The sequence below is a fragment of the Corvus kubaryi genome, unplaced genomic scaffold, assembly GCF_017639235.1.
Source record: "Corvus kubaryi isolate FWS band 111438036 unplaced genomic scaffold, C.kubaryi_AGA036_p1.0 71, whole genome shotgun sequence".
NCBI classification, from domain to species: Eukaryota; Metazoa; Chordata; class Aves; order Passeriformes; family Corvidae; genus Corvus; species Corvus kubaryi.
This window is the reverse complement of record NW_024582059.1, coordinates 4672303-4688195: the sequence shown is the minus strand read 5'-3', so window position 1 is coordinate 4688195 and position 15893 is coordinate 4672303. Positions and strand designations below refer to the sequence as shown.

The window sequence follows — 15893 nt, the reverse complement described above, 5'->3', positions numbered from 1 at the left end:
TCCTGCTTTCCCCTGCATTTGGTTTTAAGCTCCTCACTCATATATTTAGGTAGCACCTGCATTGTCCACATCTTTTGCTTTGGACTTTACTCCAACATTTTCTTTCCCTATCCTGGAACTTACTTTTGTGCCATGCTTTCTATTTATTTTCCATCAGGCTGTTTGTTGGTATTTCTTGAAGGGAAGGGGGCAGATAAGAGGAGCAAAGAGACAAAAATAAAAAGCCAGTATGAAACTTAAAAGCTGCAGGTGATTGCAAAGTAATGATTGATCTGTTTTAGAGCATATTTAAGCACGGGGCATGCAGTACAGACTGAACTGTGATGCAGCTCAGAAAAACTTCATGGATCAGAAGTGCCCCATATGGTTTGGATGGCACTTTAACGGACAAAAGATCATATGGAGATCTCTCTTGTTTCACTGTCCAGGATTTACCCATGGACCCGGAAGAGTTAAATCAGTATTTTGCCCTTGACTGCAGAACTAGTTCATAACTAACTCATGGGGTAGTTAGACCCCAGTTTCTTCTGAGATTAAACTTTTTAGCATCTTAATGAAATCAGCCATCTTTGCTGTAGGAGCTGATGTTTGCAGCCATCAGGGCTCATGTTCAGGCTGACATCAGCAAGGATCCTAGCTGTGTTTTGAAAGAAACAGGGAGTGATGGTAGCTCCTTATTTGGGTGACTGTTTTGTTCGGACCATCCCCTCCTGCCCCTGCTGCCAAGCTTATGTGCACTGAGTCAAGGGTGCTGGAGCCCTTCCAGGGCTGGGACCAGCTGAGCCAGGCCGAGAGCCTTGTGACACCACCATGCACATGGACTGAATGAAATCTAAAGTATTTAAAATCCCAACTGAATGTGTTGGGACAGAACTGCTGAAAAAAATGTTGTTGTTGAACTTAATTAGCGGCGCCAAGTGAGCAGGTCCCACTGGCTCAGCAGCTGAGCACAAAGGGAGTGCGTCAGGTCATTGCAAGGGCAACGGGAGAATAAAAAGGGCAGGATGGAAAAAAGACCTGGGCCAGGAGCGTGACACAAGGAGAACTGCCAGCTTCTAAATGCTTGTTCAGAGCCAGCTTCCCAGAGAGCCCGGGAGGCTGGGCTTTGTTGTCCAGCAGGGATTATATGCACCTATGGTTGAGTTGGACTGAGCTTATTTTTCTGTAGATACAGGCTGGTTCAGCAGGACTTGTGATCTGGAGCTCAGTGCTGCAGCCACAGCAGCCTACCTGTATAACAACAAATAGCAGAAGAGTTGTTGAAGCTGTAGGGTTTATGCTGTGTTTTAAAGTCTGAATTAACTAGTTCTCAAAAACAAAGGCAGTTGGGCAGGCTGTTTTGGACATGGCTAGAAAAGACTGCTAACCCCAAAAAGCTAATATGAAACTTAAAAACTGCAGGTGATTGCAAGGAAAATGATTGATCTGTTTGAGAGCATACTTAAGCATGGGGCATACAGTACAGACTGAACTGTGATGCAGCTCAGAAAAACTTCATGGATCAGAAGTGCCCCATATGGTTTGGACAGCACTTTAACGGACAAAAGATCATATGGAGATCTCTCTTGTTTCACTGTCCAGGATTTACCCATGGACCTGGAAGAGTTAAACCAGTATTTTGCCCTTGACTGCAGAACTAATTCATAACTAACTCATGGGGTAGTTAGACCCCAGTTTCTTCTGAGATGATGCTTTTTGGCATCCTAATGAAATCAGCCATCTTTGCTGTAGGAGCTGATGTTTATAGCCATCAGGGCTCATGTTCAGGCTGACATCAGCAAGGATCCTAGCTGGGGGAGCTGTGTGTTAAAAGAAGCAGGGAGTCGTGTTTTCTCTGGTGCCCAGCACAGCAGTGTCCACAGCTGCTTTGCTACTGGGCTGGGAATGAGAAAGCTATGAGCAAACAGTGTGTTGGCCCCAAAGTCCTATCCTAGCAAATGGGAAGATGCTTTTATTTTCTCAAGCAATCTCTGGAGCTTGTTATTCCTTGAATTCTTGCAAGCAAAGCAGGATGACCCACAGAGTGATGCTGTAGGTCAGTGTGAGTTTTGCTGATTAAGATACGCTGCTTTTGCTGTGAGGAAAGCCTGAGCCTTGTACTCCTACACACCTGTCCGTGCATGTGTTTAGTCATTTCTCATACAGATTCCTTCTCCTATAAATGTCCCTTACTACCCTCCTCCTCTGCATCAGGCCATCACTCCTGCTGTCACAGGAGAAACCCTGGGGGTGTCAGAACGAGCTGCGTGCCCTGGCTTGTGTGAGCAGGCAGCTACCTGGGCCCATGGATTCAGGCCACGGAGGAAGGTTGATTTAGTACCGTGACAGTGGCAGGAGGCGTGATGCTCCAGCTGGGCAGGGTGACCACAGACCGTGCCACCACCCCAGTCTGTGCATGCCAAGGGGCAAGCAGTGCTGGGGTTTGGCTGGTACAGGCTGTAGGGAGGAGAAACCTGCCTGCAGACATTTCACAGGGATCTCAGTTTTCCTGAGTTCCTGCTGCATAAATTATTTGAATGTGTCTGCTCTAATTAAATTTCCTGTGGAGGACTTCAGGACTCCCCTTGCGTATTCATGCTTAGATATTAGGAAAAAGGGGTCATTGGAGTTAGAGTCTGCAGGTAATGCCATATAGATTTATAGTTTGAGAAAGAATGCTTTTCATTATCTAAACTATATAGGCTACATTACTGACAACAGGATTTAAAACAATTTCAGAACTATAGTAAAAATATTTAATATTTTTTATCTATTCCTACACATTCTTTCAGTGGTTTTAGGGAAGCTGACTGCTACCAGATAGGGAATTCATTTTTAAGCAAAGCAGTTAGAGAAACTAGGAAATGTGTGCTTGCCCAAAATACATGGAGAAGAGCCTTCTCCTCTCACCTTCATACAGATTTCACTGGAGTTTTAGATCAGAGCACAGAAACATCAGTAAGATTCACCTTTTTCCCCTCTTAATAAAGTAAATGCAATGGGATTAAAGGAGGGAAGGGCCAGAACATTGCCAGTATCTTACTGCACATGGAGAGCTTAGTGGGATTCAGCCTCTTGGCTAAATAAGGAGTCTAAAGGAGCTGTAGTAAGGCTGGATTACAGAACAGGTATTTCCTATTTCCTCCCTGAGAGCTGCACTCAAGATCACTTAGAATATTTAGGAGACTAATTGTGTGTTACGATTAGTGAGGGAAGCCTGATTTGTGATTTCTTCCCTTTTTAATAATAGTCCATCCTGTAAGTCCAGCCTGTGTCCCAAGTAGCTATGAATCTTCACTTGTGTCCTTAATTGTGCAGGTGCATGGCATTTTTGTTGTGCCATGCAGACAAGTCAGAGAAGAGCGGCAAGAAACGGGGTCTCCAGTGGGCATGGGAATCCCTCCCAATCCCTCTGTGATCAGGGCCCATGTCTGGGCTTGCCAGGGGAAAAGCTGATGCTGGTGGGCACGGGGGAGGATGGACCCAACCCTCCAGGATCCAGGGAGGTGGGGTTTCAGGGCCAGTATTCACAAGACACAAAGATGAGCTGCAGGAATAAAAGCATGTCCACCCTGACTCACTAATGCACCCAGAGCTTGCACTTCACAGGGCACAGCTCTGACACACTTTTATTGTGCTATGGTAGATGCACTATTTCAAGGCTGTCCAGTTATTTGAACTAGGATAAAACTCTCCTGATAATCTGACATCCCTGGAGATCAGGACATGTTTTTTTCCTGTTGATTCATACAGGAGTATCTTTCTTTCACTCTTACTCAGCTGGGTGATGTCTCAGGGCGTAACTGCAGCCTATTCAGAAATATCATTCCACTGATTTTCCCAGTGGAAGGTTTTTTTGTGAAATCCTGGTTTGGGAGATAGTCAAATGGCTGGACATTTTATAATTGTAATATTGGACGCCTAATACAGATTTCTCAGATGGCTCTTTTGCTCGTCATTCAGCTTTAATTGGTGATAAAGTACATCTCTAGGTTCTTTCACTCAATTAGAAAAAGTGGCTAAAAAGCAATCTCCTTTTTCAGGCAGCAGAGAATCTAAGCATGGTCACCAAGGAGTCTATACGTTATTCACAAATCGTATTCAATGTGTAGCTTTCAAATACAGTTAGATTTTCTTTTTGAGCAAGTCACTACTCCTGTCAAACAACAGCGAGGAAATAGCAATGTTGCTACTTCATAAAATGTTACGACAAGTTTGACAGGGTTTGGCGATAGAGCATTCAGCTGATGGCTGAATTACTGGAAAAAGCCCCTTATTTTTTACTAAAAAAAAGTGTTAGTCCTCATTCCTCCAGAGATGGTCTTGGACTTGTGACCCAAACGTACCTACAAATTTCTGCTTGTGTGTGTGTGTGTCTGCATGGGAAACTGTCATTTCTAAGCCTGTCTCATGATAGCTGAATGTGGGGTGGTTATTTTTGTTGGTAATACTATCTGTCTCACAGGGTAGAGGAGAAGCCAGCTCTATTTATAGTTCAGATTCACTGTCAAATGCTATCTTTCACAACAGTTTTATAAATGGCGTGTGACAGATTCTAAACTGGCACAAGTGAGCAGAAAAAGAGAAGCCGTGCCAATTCACATTAGTCGAGAGCGACATCATCATGAGGGTCAGGCAGCGCTTCAGAAACACAGAGCAGCCCTTCACTGAGCCACCATGAAACACATCTGGCAGTGCAAATACTGCTGTGGGTGGCATTAAATCCTGCACTGCACCTCCAGGGAAGGCAAACAGCCCCTGCGCAGCGCCCCGGCTGCAAAGTCCTCTGCCCTGTGAGTAATTGGGCTGGCAGAGGTGGGGGAAAGTACTGGATGTGGAGAATACACTTTGCAGCAGGCAGACTCAGGAGATGGGCTTCTTATGCCATAACATTTCATAAATTCATCCTAAAATTGACTTGTATTGGCCACCTCCTCATGCTCAGTGGAAAAGTGTGTATTAAGTGTGCAAAATTAAAGTAATACCGTGACAGGAGCATCTTATGTTGTCTTTTAAACCCAATAGCTAAATAATGCAACAAATCCTCTAAAGCACTTCAGTTTCATAGGAACCTGAGGGCAGTTTTACATATAGATAGATGTGGATGGGGGTTCAGAGCCTGTGTGACCGTATCAGGCTTTTTTCTTCTCTGAACTACCACGAATAAGGCTTGGAGCTCCAGCACAAAGCAGAGTTAGTTAAGGTAAGTAGAAACCTGTGTGGGAGAGTAAGAGAAAATAACTTCTTGAAAATAGACTTGTGAAATGAGTCTTAGCCAAATGCATGGAAGATTGGAGGCCTGCTTTCCTGATAGTCGTCTTGAATCAAATGAGCTAGAACCAGTGGGAAATACTGTGAAAGCCACAACCCAGTCTAGCCAGCATCCTTGTGGTTCATCTGGTTAGTCACTCAGCTGTAGGAGACATCTGTTAAGCAAACTCTCTTATGTAACGATGCCTTTTTTGTTGGTGGGGTTTTTTTTGTGTGTTGTTTCTCTCTTACCCTCTCTTACTGTTCTGTTGGGAGCAGTTGTCCTCTACCTCTGTGCAGAATCAAGGTTGTAGTCTTTGCAGTGCCTGTGTCAGACCCATTTGCTGTGAGCTTTTGGCAGTTTCGTGGTGGGACAGGCCTAGTGGCTTCTTCTAGAGCTGTTTTCCATTGGCATAGGGAGCATTGACACCACAAGCCCCTTGGACTGCACCTCCTGAACAAATCTAGAAGCTGAAGGAGCCCCTTGGAGAGCTGTGATGGTGCTAGATTCAAGACGTTGTTGCTGTATGTAGCCACTTGGAGATACTCAGGCTGGGAGCTGCCACTGTCCCTACGAGCTGAATATTTAAGTCACATTGAACATGATTTGCGGGGAGAGGAGAAATGTCCCTCTGGTATAGATAACCTGTATGTAGATATTCACAAAGGAAAATAAGGGTAGTTACCTTTTTGCCTTTCGAAGCCTGTATGGATCCAGTGCTCTTCTGCTTTCTGTTCTTACAGAGAAGGTATCAGAAGTGCTGCCTCTGTGGGCATCAGCGTTCTCTCTTCTGGTCTGTTGGACAGAATCAGGCACTCAGATTCTCTGAGGCTGAGCATCAGTCAGCAGAGTTTTGCCTTGTCTTCCGTTGCCACAAATAAGAACCTTTTATTCAAGGATTAAGCTGATTCACAGAGGTGTAGCATTTGCAAATAATTAAAACTGGATTTTGATATGGAAGACCAGAGTTTGCTGCTGCAGTTTTTGAAGCCTTTTCTGCCTTTTTATTTATGCTGGGACTGACAAATATGTATCTATAATCTCTTTGGAACAGTCAGGAATCAGTGCCTGAGCTCACTCCAAATGTGCCTGTTATTTTCAACAGGGAGGTTTTTTCCATGTCATACAACACTGTAAAAAGAGGTGATCAGTTTTCCCTTTATTCATGTGATCAATGTATTATTTGCCTTTATCCATCCTTCAGCATCCATCAGTTAATTTGTGTACCTTCATACATTGAATTACCTTTCTTTTTCTGTGCCCAAGAAGACATTTAAATGTGCAAGTAATTTAATCCACACCTGAAAACACCAGAAAAGAAGTTTCAGATCAATTTCAGAATATTAGAAATGCTCCCATCAAGAATCTCTTTGTCCATGGAAGTAAAATGATTCTTGCATTTCGGCCCTAAGGACTTTTCACATACTGTCCTTCCAAAATTCAACAAATCAAGTTCTTACTTGGGCACAGTATCAGACCAGAATTTTAAAGTGTTTTAGCTAGTGGCAATCACTCTTTATTTAAAGAGTCTTTAGTTCTTCATTGAAGACTACCCAGCATCTTCAAACCCACTGGATTTTATTATTCATGTTAGCTCACTAATTTGTGTTCTGTATCTTTCTCAAAATCCATAAGAATTATTAATTCATTTTTATATCAAAGAGCATTTTAAAAAATTTTCATTTCCCTCGCAGCTTGAATGTTGCTCTGTGTGTTTACAAGAAAAAAGTTTTTCTTTATTACTTTGCTTCAGGATCGCTTCTCAGGGTTCAGAGCTCGATTTCTCAAGGGCCAGATGAAAGCAGGAGGGTCTTGTGGTGCTGAGATGTGCCAAGCTTTGCACTGCTGGCGACCCTTGTCTCTTGGCAATCACCCCTCAGCCCCTGGCACCTCAAATCTGGTAAAGATGGGATTCAATGAATAACTGGCAGATACAGTGGCCTGGTTTGCGCAACATTTGACATTAAAACTGGCCCTTACTCCATCTGTGTGCTTTGGAGTGGAACCAGGAACTAAATTTAGCAGGTCTTGGCTCCAGGGCTAGCATGACTGTCAGTCCTGCCTGTGGTGCTCGCTGTGACCTGCTTTCCTATCAGTTTACAAAGAGGGGGGCTTCCCTGATGGTTTTCAGATTTTTTGAATGACATTGGTCAGGTTTGTTCTACTCTTCTCATGATTATTTAGACATAAATATGGCACTGCTTCACTGGGTATGCTTTTTGGGTGATGAATAAATGCTGCTCAGCAAGGCAAGCACTTACTTGGTTTAGTAAAAGAGCTGAAAACAAAAGGGATGTTGACATTCTTATCTGCTTTTTAGTATTTAAGCCTCTAAAGCAACTGGATACCAGCTTTCAAGTTTTTCTTCTAGCTAGAAGTTTCTGTCAAGAAACTTGATGCTTTTTTAGAATAAACAGAGTCAGAAGTCTGACTCCAGTCACTAATATCAGATGACCTGCATTAAGAGTGGGGACTTCAGTGTTGCTGACTTCCAATGTTTTTTCAGATAGCAGCAGCAGGGTAGCAAAAAGGGCTTACGCCAGCTCTGTGTCACCAAGGGGTCCTCTCTGACCCAGTCCAGCTCACTCTACAACAGTTTGAAGATGACTAAGTCACCTTCCCAGCTGCACTCAGATCCTATCCCAAACATTATAGGCTGTCAAACTAGATTATATTTCTATTTCCTTGTCTGCAATGGTAAGTTTGTTCATTATTTTTCCCTCTTTGACAAAAAGAGCTAATTTGATGCTTGAATTTTAAAGATGCACAGGTCTTGAATAGGTAAATTCTGAGACAGTTTCAGTGCAGTACTGAAAATACTGATTTTTGTCACAGAACAGACATAATGAGGTACTACCAACTCTGACATTTCAGTAAACGATTTGTAAAAGCGAAATTCCTTTCAGGACTTGCTCTAGTTATCAGTGGTGAAGTGACAACCGAAAAAGCAGTATGATAAGAGTCGCGTGCTGCGCTCTTTCCAAGTGAGAAAGGGTGTTGCCTGTAGGGTCAAGTCAGAGTAGTGCTGTGCCCATGATGAAGAAAAATCACACAGAAAATAACAGACTCCTTTCAAGGATGCTATCTGCATTTTTTTAACTCAGGTGACACGTTTCTGTTTCTCCAGCAATGCCATCGGTCCCCTCGTCGCACTCTGGCTAATCTACGAGCAAGGTGGCGTAATGCAAGAAGCATCGACTCCCATCTGGCTGCTGTTTTATGGAGGTGTTGGGATCTGTGTGGGTCTCTGGGTCTGGGGAAGAAGAGTTATCCAGACTATGGGTAAAGACCTCACTCCGATCACACCATCAAGGTAGGTCCACAGGTGTCATTGTGGTTGTGTGAACTCCGTGTGTGAGGCAATCTGAGAAATTGCTGCTCCAGTATTTTTTTTGTAATGCAGTTTGCTGGATTTGCTGTGCTTTGATTTTAATGATAACCTGGCTTCAACTTCTCTGTCTTTCTAAAAAAATGAAAGAAGTAAGAGAAAAAGGAGAAAAAGAAAGCATGAGAAAAAGAAAGAAAAAGAAAGAGAGAAAGGAAAAAAGAAAGAGAGAAAGAAAAAAAGATAACCCTGTAATACTGAATGTGTTTAAGGCATAGAGGTCTGCGTGAACAGACAGCAGAGTCTTCTGCTGCTGACCTAATTAGCATGGTAGAAGGTGCATTTGGAAATGGCAAGATTACAGTGGCTTTCCCAGTGTGCTTCAGACTGTTAAACCCATATGTATTTATTACAGTAATTTTCATCTTTAATGCATACTCGACCTCTGCTGGTGCTTAACCGAATTACTAATTAGGCACGATTCACCGCAGCGTAGAGTAGAAAAGGTCTCTGATGCAATGAGCCATGCAGACGGGGTACAGCAGATGACTAGCCTGTGCCGTTCCCATTATTCAACCCTTTCTTGTTCTCTTAACTTACTCACATGACAAAAATCAGTTGGAGATAAAACAGTCGAAAGAAGAAACGGGTAAGACTTTGGCACGCTGCACGGTATCAGTCCGAGCTGATGCAAAGAGTGATTGTGAAGTGTTTTCTTATGCTTCCCGCAGTGGATTCACTATTGAGTTGGCTTCGGCGTTCACAGTTGTGGTAGCTTCCAATGTTGGACTTCCTGTCAGTACTACACACTGCAAGGTATGCCTTTGCCCAGCGACTGCAGTCAAGGCAGTCTGGACTATTCATCTTAAAATTGTGCTGCTCGAGTCAGGGATAATGGCACGGTGAGGGGAAAACAGCCGCTGACAGAGGATGGTTAGGTAGGGGTGTGTTAGCGCATCTCGGTCATGCCAGCAACACGGGAAAGTAATCAGGCTTCCAAAAAATGCATTGGAATTGTCACAGTCAAGTCACTGGAACTGGCCACAGCATAAACTCCATAGCTGTTGGTGAAGAAAAACAGCACTCACAAAAACATGACCTCAATTTTAAAGCAAATGATTGCAAGGAACAGCCTGGTTTCCTCTGACAGTGCCATTTGAACCTGGTCGGGTAACATTTCTCCCTTGTTCAGAGGCTGCGCACCATTCATCATTTATACTTGACTTTCTTGATAAGTGCATGGCATGGGATTTCCTGCATATAACTCTTTTACTACAGGTTTTCCATCTGTCTTTTTTTTTTTTATTTCTTCACAGTGGATTTTGCATTGAAGTAATGTGTGCGCTAACGGTACTTGTAGCCTCAAATGTGGGTATTCCAATAAGCTCCACCCATTGCAAGGTATTGGAGTTTGCAGTGATCCTATCAGTAAATCACATCCACTAGGACAAACCATAACAAAATCCAGGAGATACCGACTGTTGCAGATTGCCTTCACTGTGCCATGCCCTGCAGACTGTGACCGCAAAATAACGGGGCCCACTTTTAAAGGCAGTACAGCCAAGCAAAGTCAGCATTATATAACTAATTGCACAAAAGTCTGGACTGTCTTTCACCTCTACATGGTTGTACTGAACTAATATAGATATATTAAAATAACGTAGATTCGTAGTCTGTGTGAACCCGGTTACGTGTCTTTCAAAGCCACCCGTATGAAAAACACTGCTACATCATTAAGCTAATATTTTAATGTCTCTCTTCTTTTAAACCAACTTGTCCTCACTTTTGTGCATTATAATACAGAATCTGGCCCTTGTAATTAGTCCTTTCAACTAGGTAGTTTGCTTTCTTGGTTTTTTTTTTAAAAAAAGACCACTTTGGAGTATAGGTACAGGCTGGGTAATGAGCAGAATTTAATTGTGTCATGAAGACATTTATATAGCTTGTAGACATCAGGGAGCATGTGGACACACTGCTGGAAGAACATAATGGGAATTTGGAGTTTTGTTCCCTGGGAAATTCTCAAGTCAAATATCCCCTTTCTTTCCTTTTGTTTCTCCATGGACTCCCAAGCTCCTGGACGTGCAGAGCTGTTTGTTTTTTTCACCCTCTAGCAGGATGTGGAGAAGCCCCTCCAAAACCAGAGACCCCAGAATGGCAGTCCCTCTGCCTCATTGCATGCCACCAAGACCAAGCCCTAAGAAAAGACCTTGTAGGATTCACTACTGCACCCTGGAGACCTTGGAGCCTCAGGCTGGGGCTGGGGCAGGAAGGTTTCTGGGGATAACTGCTCCATGGCATGGCAGGCGGGCTGGCAAGAAGCCTGGCAGCCTTGCCTGTGACATTGACCTGCTTTCCGGTAAAAGAGTCAATGAAAGCCACACATCCTGCAAAATGCCCAAAGTTGGTTCAATTGGCCTTTTTCTAGTGAAAACCATTTCTTCAGAAAGCCTTCCTCTACTGCAAAATCATTTATTTCTTCTACCCTGGTGCTCTTTGAGAAGCAGCCAAGACTGAGCAGCTCTGAAAGGCTGTTCAGATTTCCTGGCATTGACAGAACTCTGGTTCCTCTGAATCAAGCAGGGAGGGGAAAAATAATAACAATGTTATCCACTTCTAAAAATGCTAGCCTGAAATCACCTCCCTTTAAGCTGACTAGTATCAAATGCATGATGAAGAATTTGCCAGGGAGAATAATACAGCTTTGATTATCCCAGTTGCATGCCTGAAACACTTCTAGCCAACTGTTGTAAAAGAGAAAACACACTTTGGTCCAAACAAATAGACTGAATTTAGGAAGAAAATGTCTTGGAAGCCATAAGTTAATGAGAGGGGTATTCATTCACTCAATGCAGCTAAAAGCTTGGTCTTTTCTAACTGCAGAGCAAAATAGTTCTTTTTGAAAAATACTTCCATAAAAGCAGCTAATGTGGTTAGTCTGTGTCTGCTCCCTGTATGTAGCTTGCTGTATCTCATTAGGTGGATCATTCTTAATGGGAAGATCCACTTTGCAATAGGATTAGACTGTTCCAGGGATGTCATGTTATTATAACTGACTCGGTGTTTCAGCAAAATGAGATCCTGAGTTGAAAGATTCTAAGTGAGCAACACAGGATAAAGCAAACACTTCTAATGGATGTATTCCTGTATTCCTTGTTTTCTTTGAGGGCCCAGGGAAGGAATAAAAGAATTGCTAAGTATCATTTGCTCCATGTGAAAATGCCTCGCTGAAAGTGCTGTCAGCCACTGAGTCAAAATGCCTTCTTAAAAATCAGCAGAAAAATTATTTTGGCTTAGAAACCCAAAAGAAAAAAGGTTTGAAGTGAGCCACCAGCATCAGGTATTGGGAATTATTCTTTTCTTCAATATTTGCTCCACTGTGAAATAGCATTTGCTTGAGTGGGAGCCCTTCTGAAGGGGTGTCAGTCAACTGAATGTGCAGCAGCTGGATAAACTGATGGCAAATAAAGAGCAGCATCAAACAGCTGAGGTGCAGGGAGACCTTTTTGAGGTGAAACAGTAGACTGTAATGAAAAATGGAGACCAGGTGTGAAGGAAAGCTCCGAGCAGCAGTTTTCAGATCTTGTAGCAGATGTGGTGGCGAACTGGAGGTCGGTAGCAGGAAGAAAAGCATTAGCTTCTGGGGAAGGTTCGTCAAGCCCTCTCAGATCAGGACCTGCCTTTGGTCCTAAATCAGAGCCTTTAGTCTACATGAGGTAGTCACTGCCCGATGTGCCTGTCCCACATCTATGGCCAAGCAGCTTTTTCATGCTCAGTGCCTGCTGAGAGCCTGAACTGCACTTTCATCTTTGCCACAGGTCCAAGGGGAGAGGAAAGTCCCTTGAAAGCCTCCAAGCCAAGTGGGCTTGGAACAAAGACCTAATCTTTTGAGCCTCCAAAGGAATTTGTGGGTCTGAATGCAGTAGCCACATTGCTCTGGCTGCACCAGTTCAACCTCCCTTGGGATTTAGCACTGAAAAGCCAGTGTGGTGTGAATGCATACCTTCCCTTTTTGCTGCCCAGGTGGGCGAATGATCATATTGAGTCTTAGAGTACCTGTTATTTGTTCTCAGGTTGGAGATTTAGAAATGAACATTTCTCAGTTGTAATGGAGTGTCTTCACGTACAGATAAAATTAGAGTGCAGCAGTTAAATGCTTTGCCTCTGCAAAAGTGACTTTGCTGAGGTCATTCTGTCAGCTCTGTTTTGCCATTATGATTTTGCGGTTTTGAAAAATATTCTCTGTTGCTATGATTGAATTATCATGTTCTGTGTGTTCTTATTATACACCATTGCACAAGAACAAGAGACCCAAAAGCATTTCTGTAATGCTTTAAGTAAAGCATACTGAAGGCAAACTGCACTGGTTTCAAACGAATCTCAAAGTAGATATCATCTGAAATTCTACAGAAGGTGTAGTGTGCCTACACCCAAGGATTAGCTACTCTCCTAACCTCTAGTCCATCAAAAATCACTATTAATAAACTAAACTTTAATTATCTTTAAAACAGATTGCCAATGCCATCATTGCTGATACCATTTAAACTTCAGGAAGGACTTGGAGATTAGCGTACGTAGAATGCAGGCTTGCTCAATAAGTAATGCTTCTTGTTGCAAGCATGACAGACGGATGCTAAGGACACACAAAATATAAAGCTGAGCCTATCAGCTGAGCTGCTGAAAGCCCAAATGCTGTTTCCTCATGTCAAGGCTTTGATGTAGTCACAAGTGTGGGGTTCCTCTTCACTGAAATACACCTCCACCTCCTAAATACACTTACACCTCCTAAATGCAGAACAGCATATTGTGCACTCCAGAAGTATTCAGATGAAATATTATCTAACAGATTTCCTTATTGGATCAAGCTTTCGACAGAGGCCTTATTGGTCATAGAATATTGAGTTTAGTTTTCCCTTGTTCTGTCACAGGCACCCGAGAGTTACAGGGTCTTCCACAAGTAACTCTTCTCCAAAAAAAACCATTAAGTAGTAGTTAGAAGCTAAATAGGTGCTAGCAAAAGATGCAGATTTGATATCCCCATGTTATCTTTCCCTCATTCCCTGTGCTCCTGACATTTATCATTTTCCTGGCTCTGTACAAGGGGAGCAGCCCATCTTTTGATCTATAGGCAGGGACTGATACTCCCATTAAGAAAATAAGCAGGGAGGCAGGGATGGCACTTCAGGGAGCACATGCCCAGCTGTGTCTTGGAGTTTCCTTACCTTCAAAACAGGATATTCCTTCCACATTTCTTGCTGCTTTGCCGTGCACTTTGAATAGACTTACACTGTTTTTGCTAACAGCATGGAAAGCACTTCCAGGGCAGAAAGAAAATGCAGTGTTTCTGAAGTTTTTGTATCATTTTTCATTGAAAATGTTTCTCTCAGTCCAGTTTTTTTTCTTAAAAACTGATGTGCTGGGTTTATACCTTATGAACTAAAAATACCTTTGAAAGAAGAAAAGATTGCAGCTTTGCCCATGACACAGTGTGTTTCATCTACAAAACCACTGACCTACCCAGCTGCCCTGGTAGCACTGTCTTTGAAGGATATCTTGGTGTTTTATCCATTCCCCACCATCCTCTTGGTGTCTGTGCAGTTTGTGTGCCCCATAGTATTAGGATGATGTATTTGTCTGCAAGAGAGGATTTTAGCTCTGGATGCTTTGCTTGGCTAGCTGGTCCAGAAGGGCTAGTTTCCCCCACAGGGCTCAGACTGATGCATTTGATGTACTGGGTCTAAGCCTGCACTGTCTGTCTGCCCCCTGCCAAGCCACCATGGCTGCCACAGGGTGGGCTCAGCTGCTTTTACCTTGCCCCTGCCATCCCGTCTGTAGCCCGCAGTACTGGAATATGGATATGGTGTTTTGAGTCAGCGCCATATGCCAGGCTGTGAGCTGCACAGAGAGCATCAGCAGCTGCTCGGTGAACAGGCAGGGCATCCCAAACCAGCAAGGAGATAGGCAGGTGGGACAGGAACCATAGTGCATATCCTGACCTGCTCTATGCAGTGCTCTTCAGCAGAGCCTTAAAAACAACTTTCCTGGTGTTTTCCTGATTTAGACTGCAATCTGGCCAGAGTCAGTGGACACTTGCTCTCTTCTCTATGGACTGAGTCAGGTGGAGGGCTGCCTCAGCTGCACTGAAGGCTCATGTACAAGTTAGCAGGGCAGGGAAAAACCCACCAACATACTTATTTGCCTTTGGCTGACCCTAAGACCCATGAAAAACAGGAGATCATTGACAAACAAAGGTTTAAGTACCTTGGAAGTGTCACCCTCCTGCCACCGCACCAGAACAGAGCCATTGTCATCCTCAGGGACTTCTTTATCTCAGAGCATCGTTTGGTATCAGCTGACTGGCATTGGTGTGGCCGTGGGCATGTTACAGGTGCTCAGACTTACCCCTCACACCTTGTCTTCCTCTCTCTTCCCCATGCTCCCAAGGTTGGCTCCGTGGTGGCCGTCGGCTGGATCCGCTCCAAGAAAGCCGTCGACTGGCGCCTCTTCCGCAACATCTTCCTGGCGTGGTTTGTGACTGTGCCGGTGGCCGGCTTGTTCAGCGCCGGGGTGATGGCACTGCTGATGTACGGGATCCTGCCTTACATTTGAGGAGCCTCCTCTGCTGGGAAAAGGGGAAATGGCCAAGCTACTACCGATGGGAGAAGCGTTCCCGTGAAAGAAGCAGTCAGAGAGGATCCATCTTCCATACCTAACTTCTTATCTACTGTACATAACAATGTGTCATATTGGTGACATGGTGATGTGGTGCCATTTCTTATATATTAAAGAAATATATATGCATATAGTAGGTAACAATACCTAAGTTATATTATCAGTGGGGTGAAAATAATTGCCTAGAACTTAATATTTAGTAAAATTTGTACATAGTGTATCATTTTGGTGGCTATTTTTTAATCTTTTGAGGAAGAGTATGGATTAGGAAATGTTTCTTGTCCATTTGATATAAGAAGAAGCGAGGTACAGGACTGCGTAACACATGAATTTTTTAAAGCTATTAAGATACTGGAACAAAATAAAATGTGCAGAAGTGCTTTTCATAAAATAACTTTGTTCATATCATATTGATTTTTGTGTATCATAGCGTGATGGTTATGGCTGTGTAAATACTTATGAACAGTAACTTTTAAATGGTGCATTTCCCTTATATATTTTGGATAAGAAAGTTTAGGAAGTACCAAAGAAGCAGGGGAATAGCTTGCCGATATTATGTTGTTGTCTCCATGTGTGTTGTGTTCCCCCACCTCTAATTCAACGTTGTTTTCACCAAGCTCTGGCCTGTGTGGCTGGGATAGTACTGTTCATGTCTTAATGTAACTT

General features: G+C 43.4%; 1 protein-coding gene across 7 annotated transcripts in view; it reads left to right on the top strand.

The window, feature by feature from the left end:
* SLC20A2 (solute carrier family 20 member 2) overlaps positions 1-15893 on the top strand; it is a 56558-nt gene extending 40665 nt beyond the window's left edge. For 4 of the 7 annotated variants that reach the window (XM_042049385.1, XM_042049386.1, XM_042049388.1 and 1 more), the window contains 3 exons: positions 8358-8543; positions 9287-9371; positions 15000-15893. In XM_042049385.1, coding sequence (XP_041905319.1) covers positions 8358-8543; positions 9287-9371; positions 15000-15164 — 436 coding nt within the window. In that variant the 3' untranslated portion in view covers positions 15165-15893. Of the gene's footprint in view, positions 1-8357; positions 8544-9286; positions 9372-9871; positions 9957-14999 lie in introns of all 7 variants that reach the window. The other 3 variants (XR_006019838.1, XM_042049389.1, XM_042049391.1) reach the window with 3 other exon arrangements.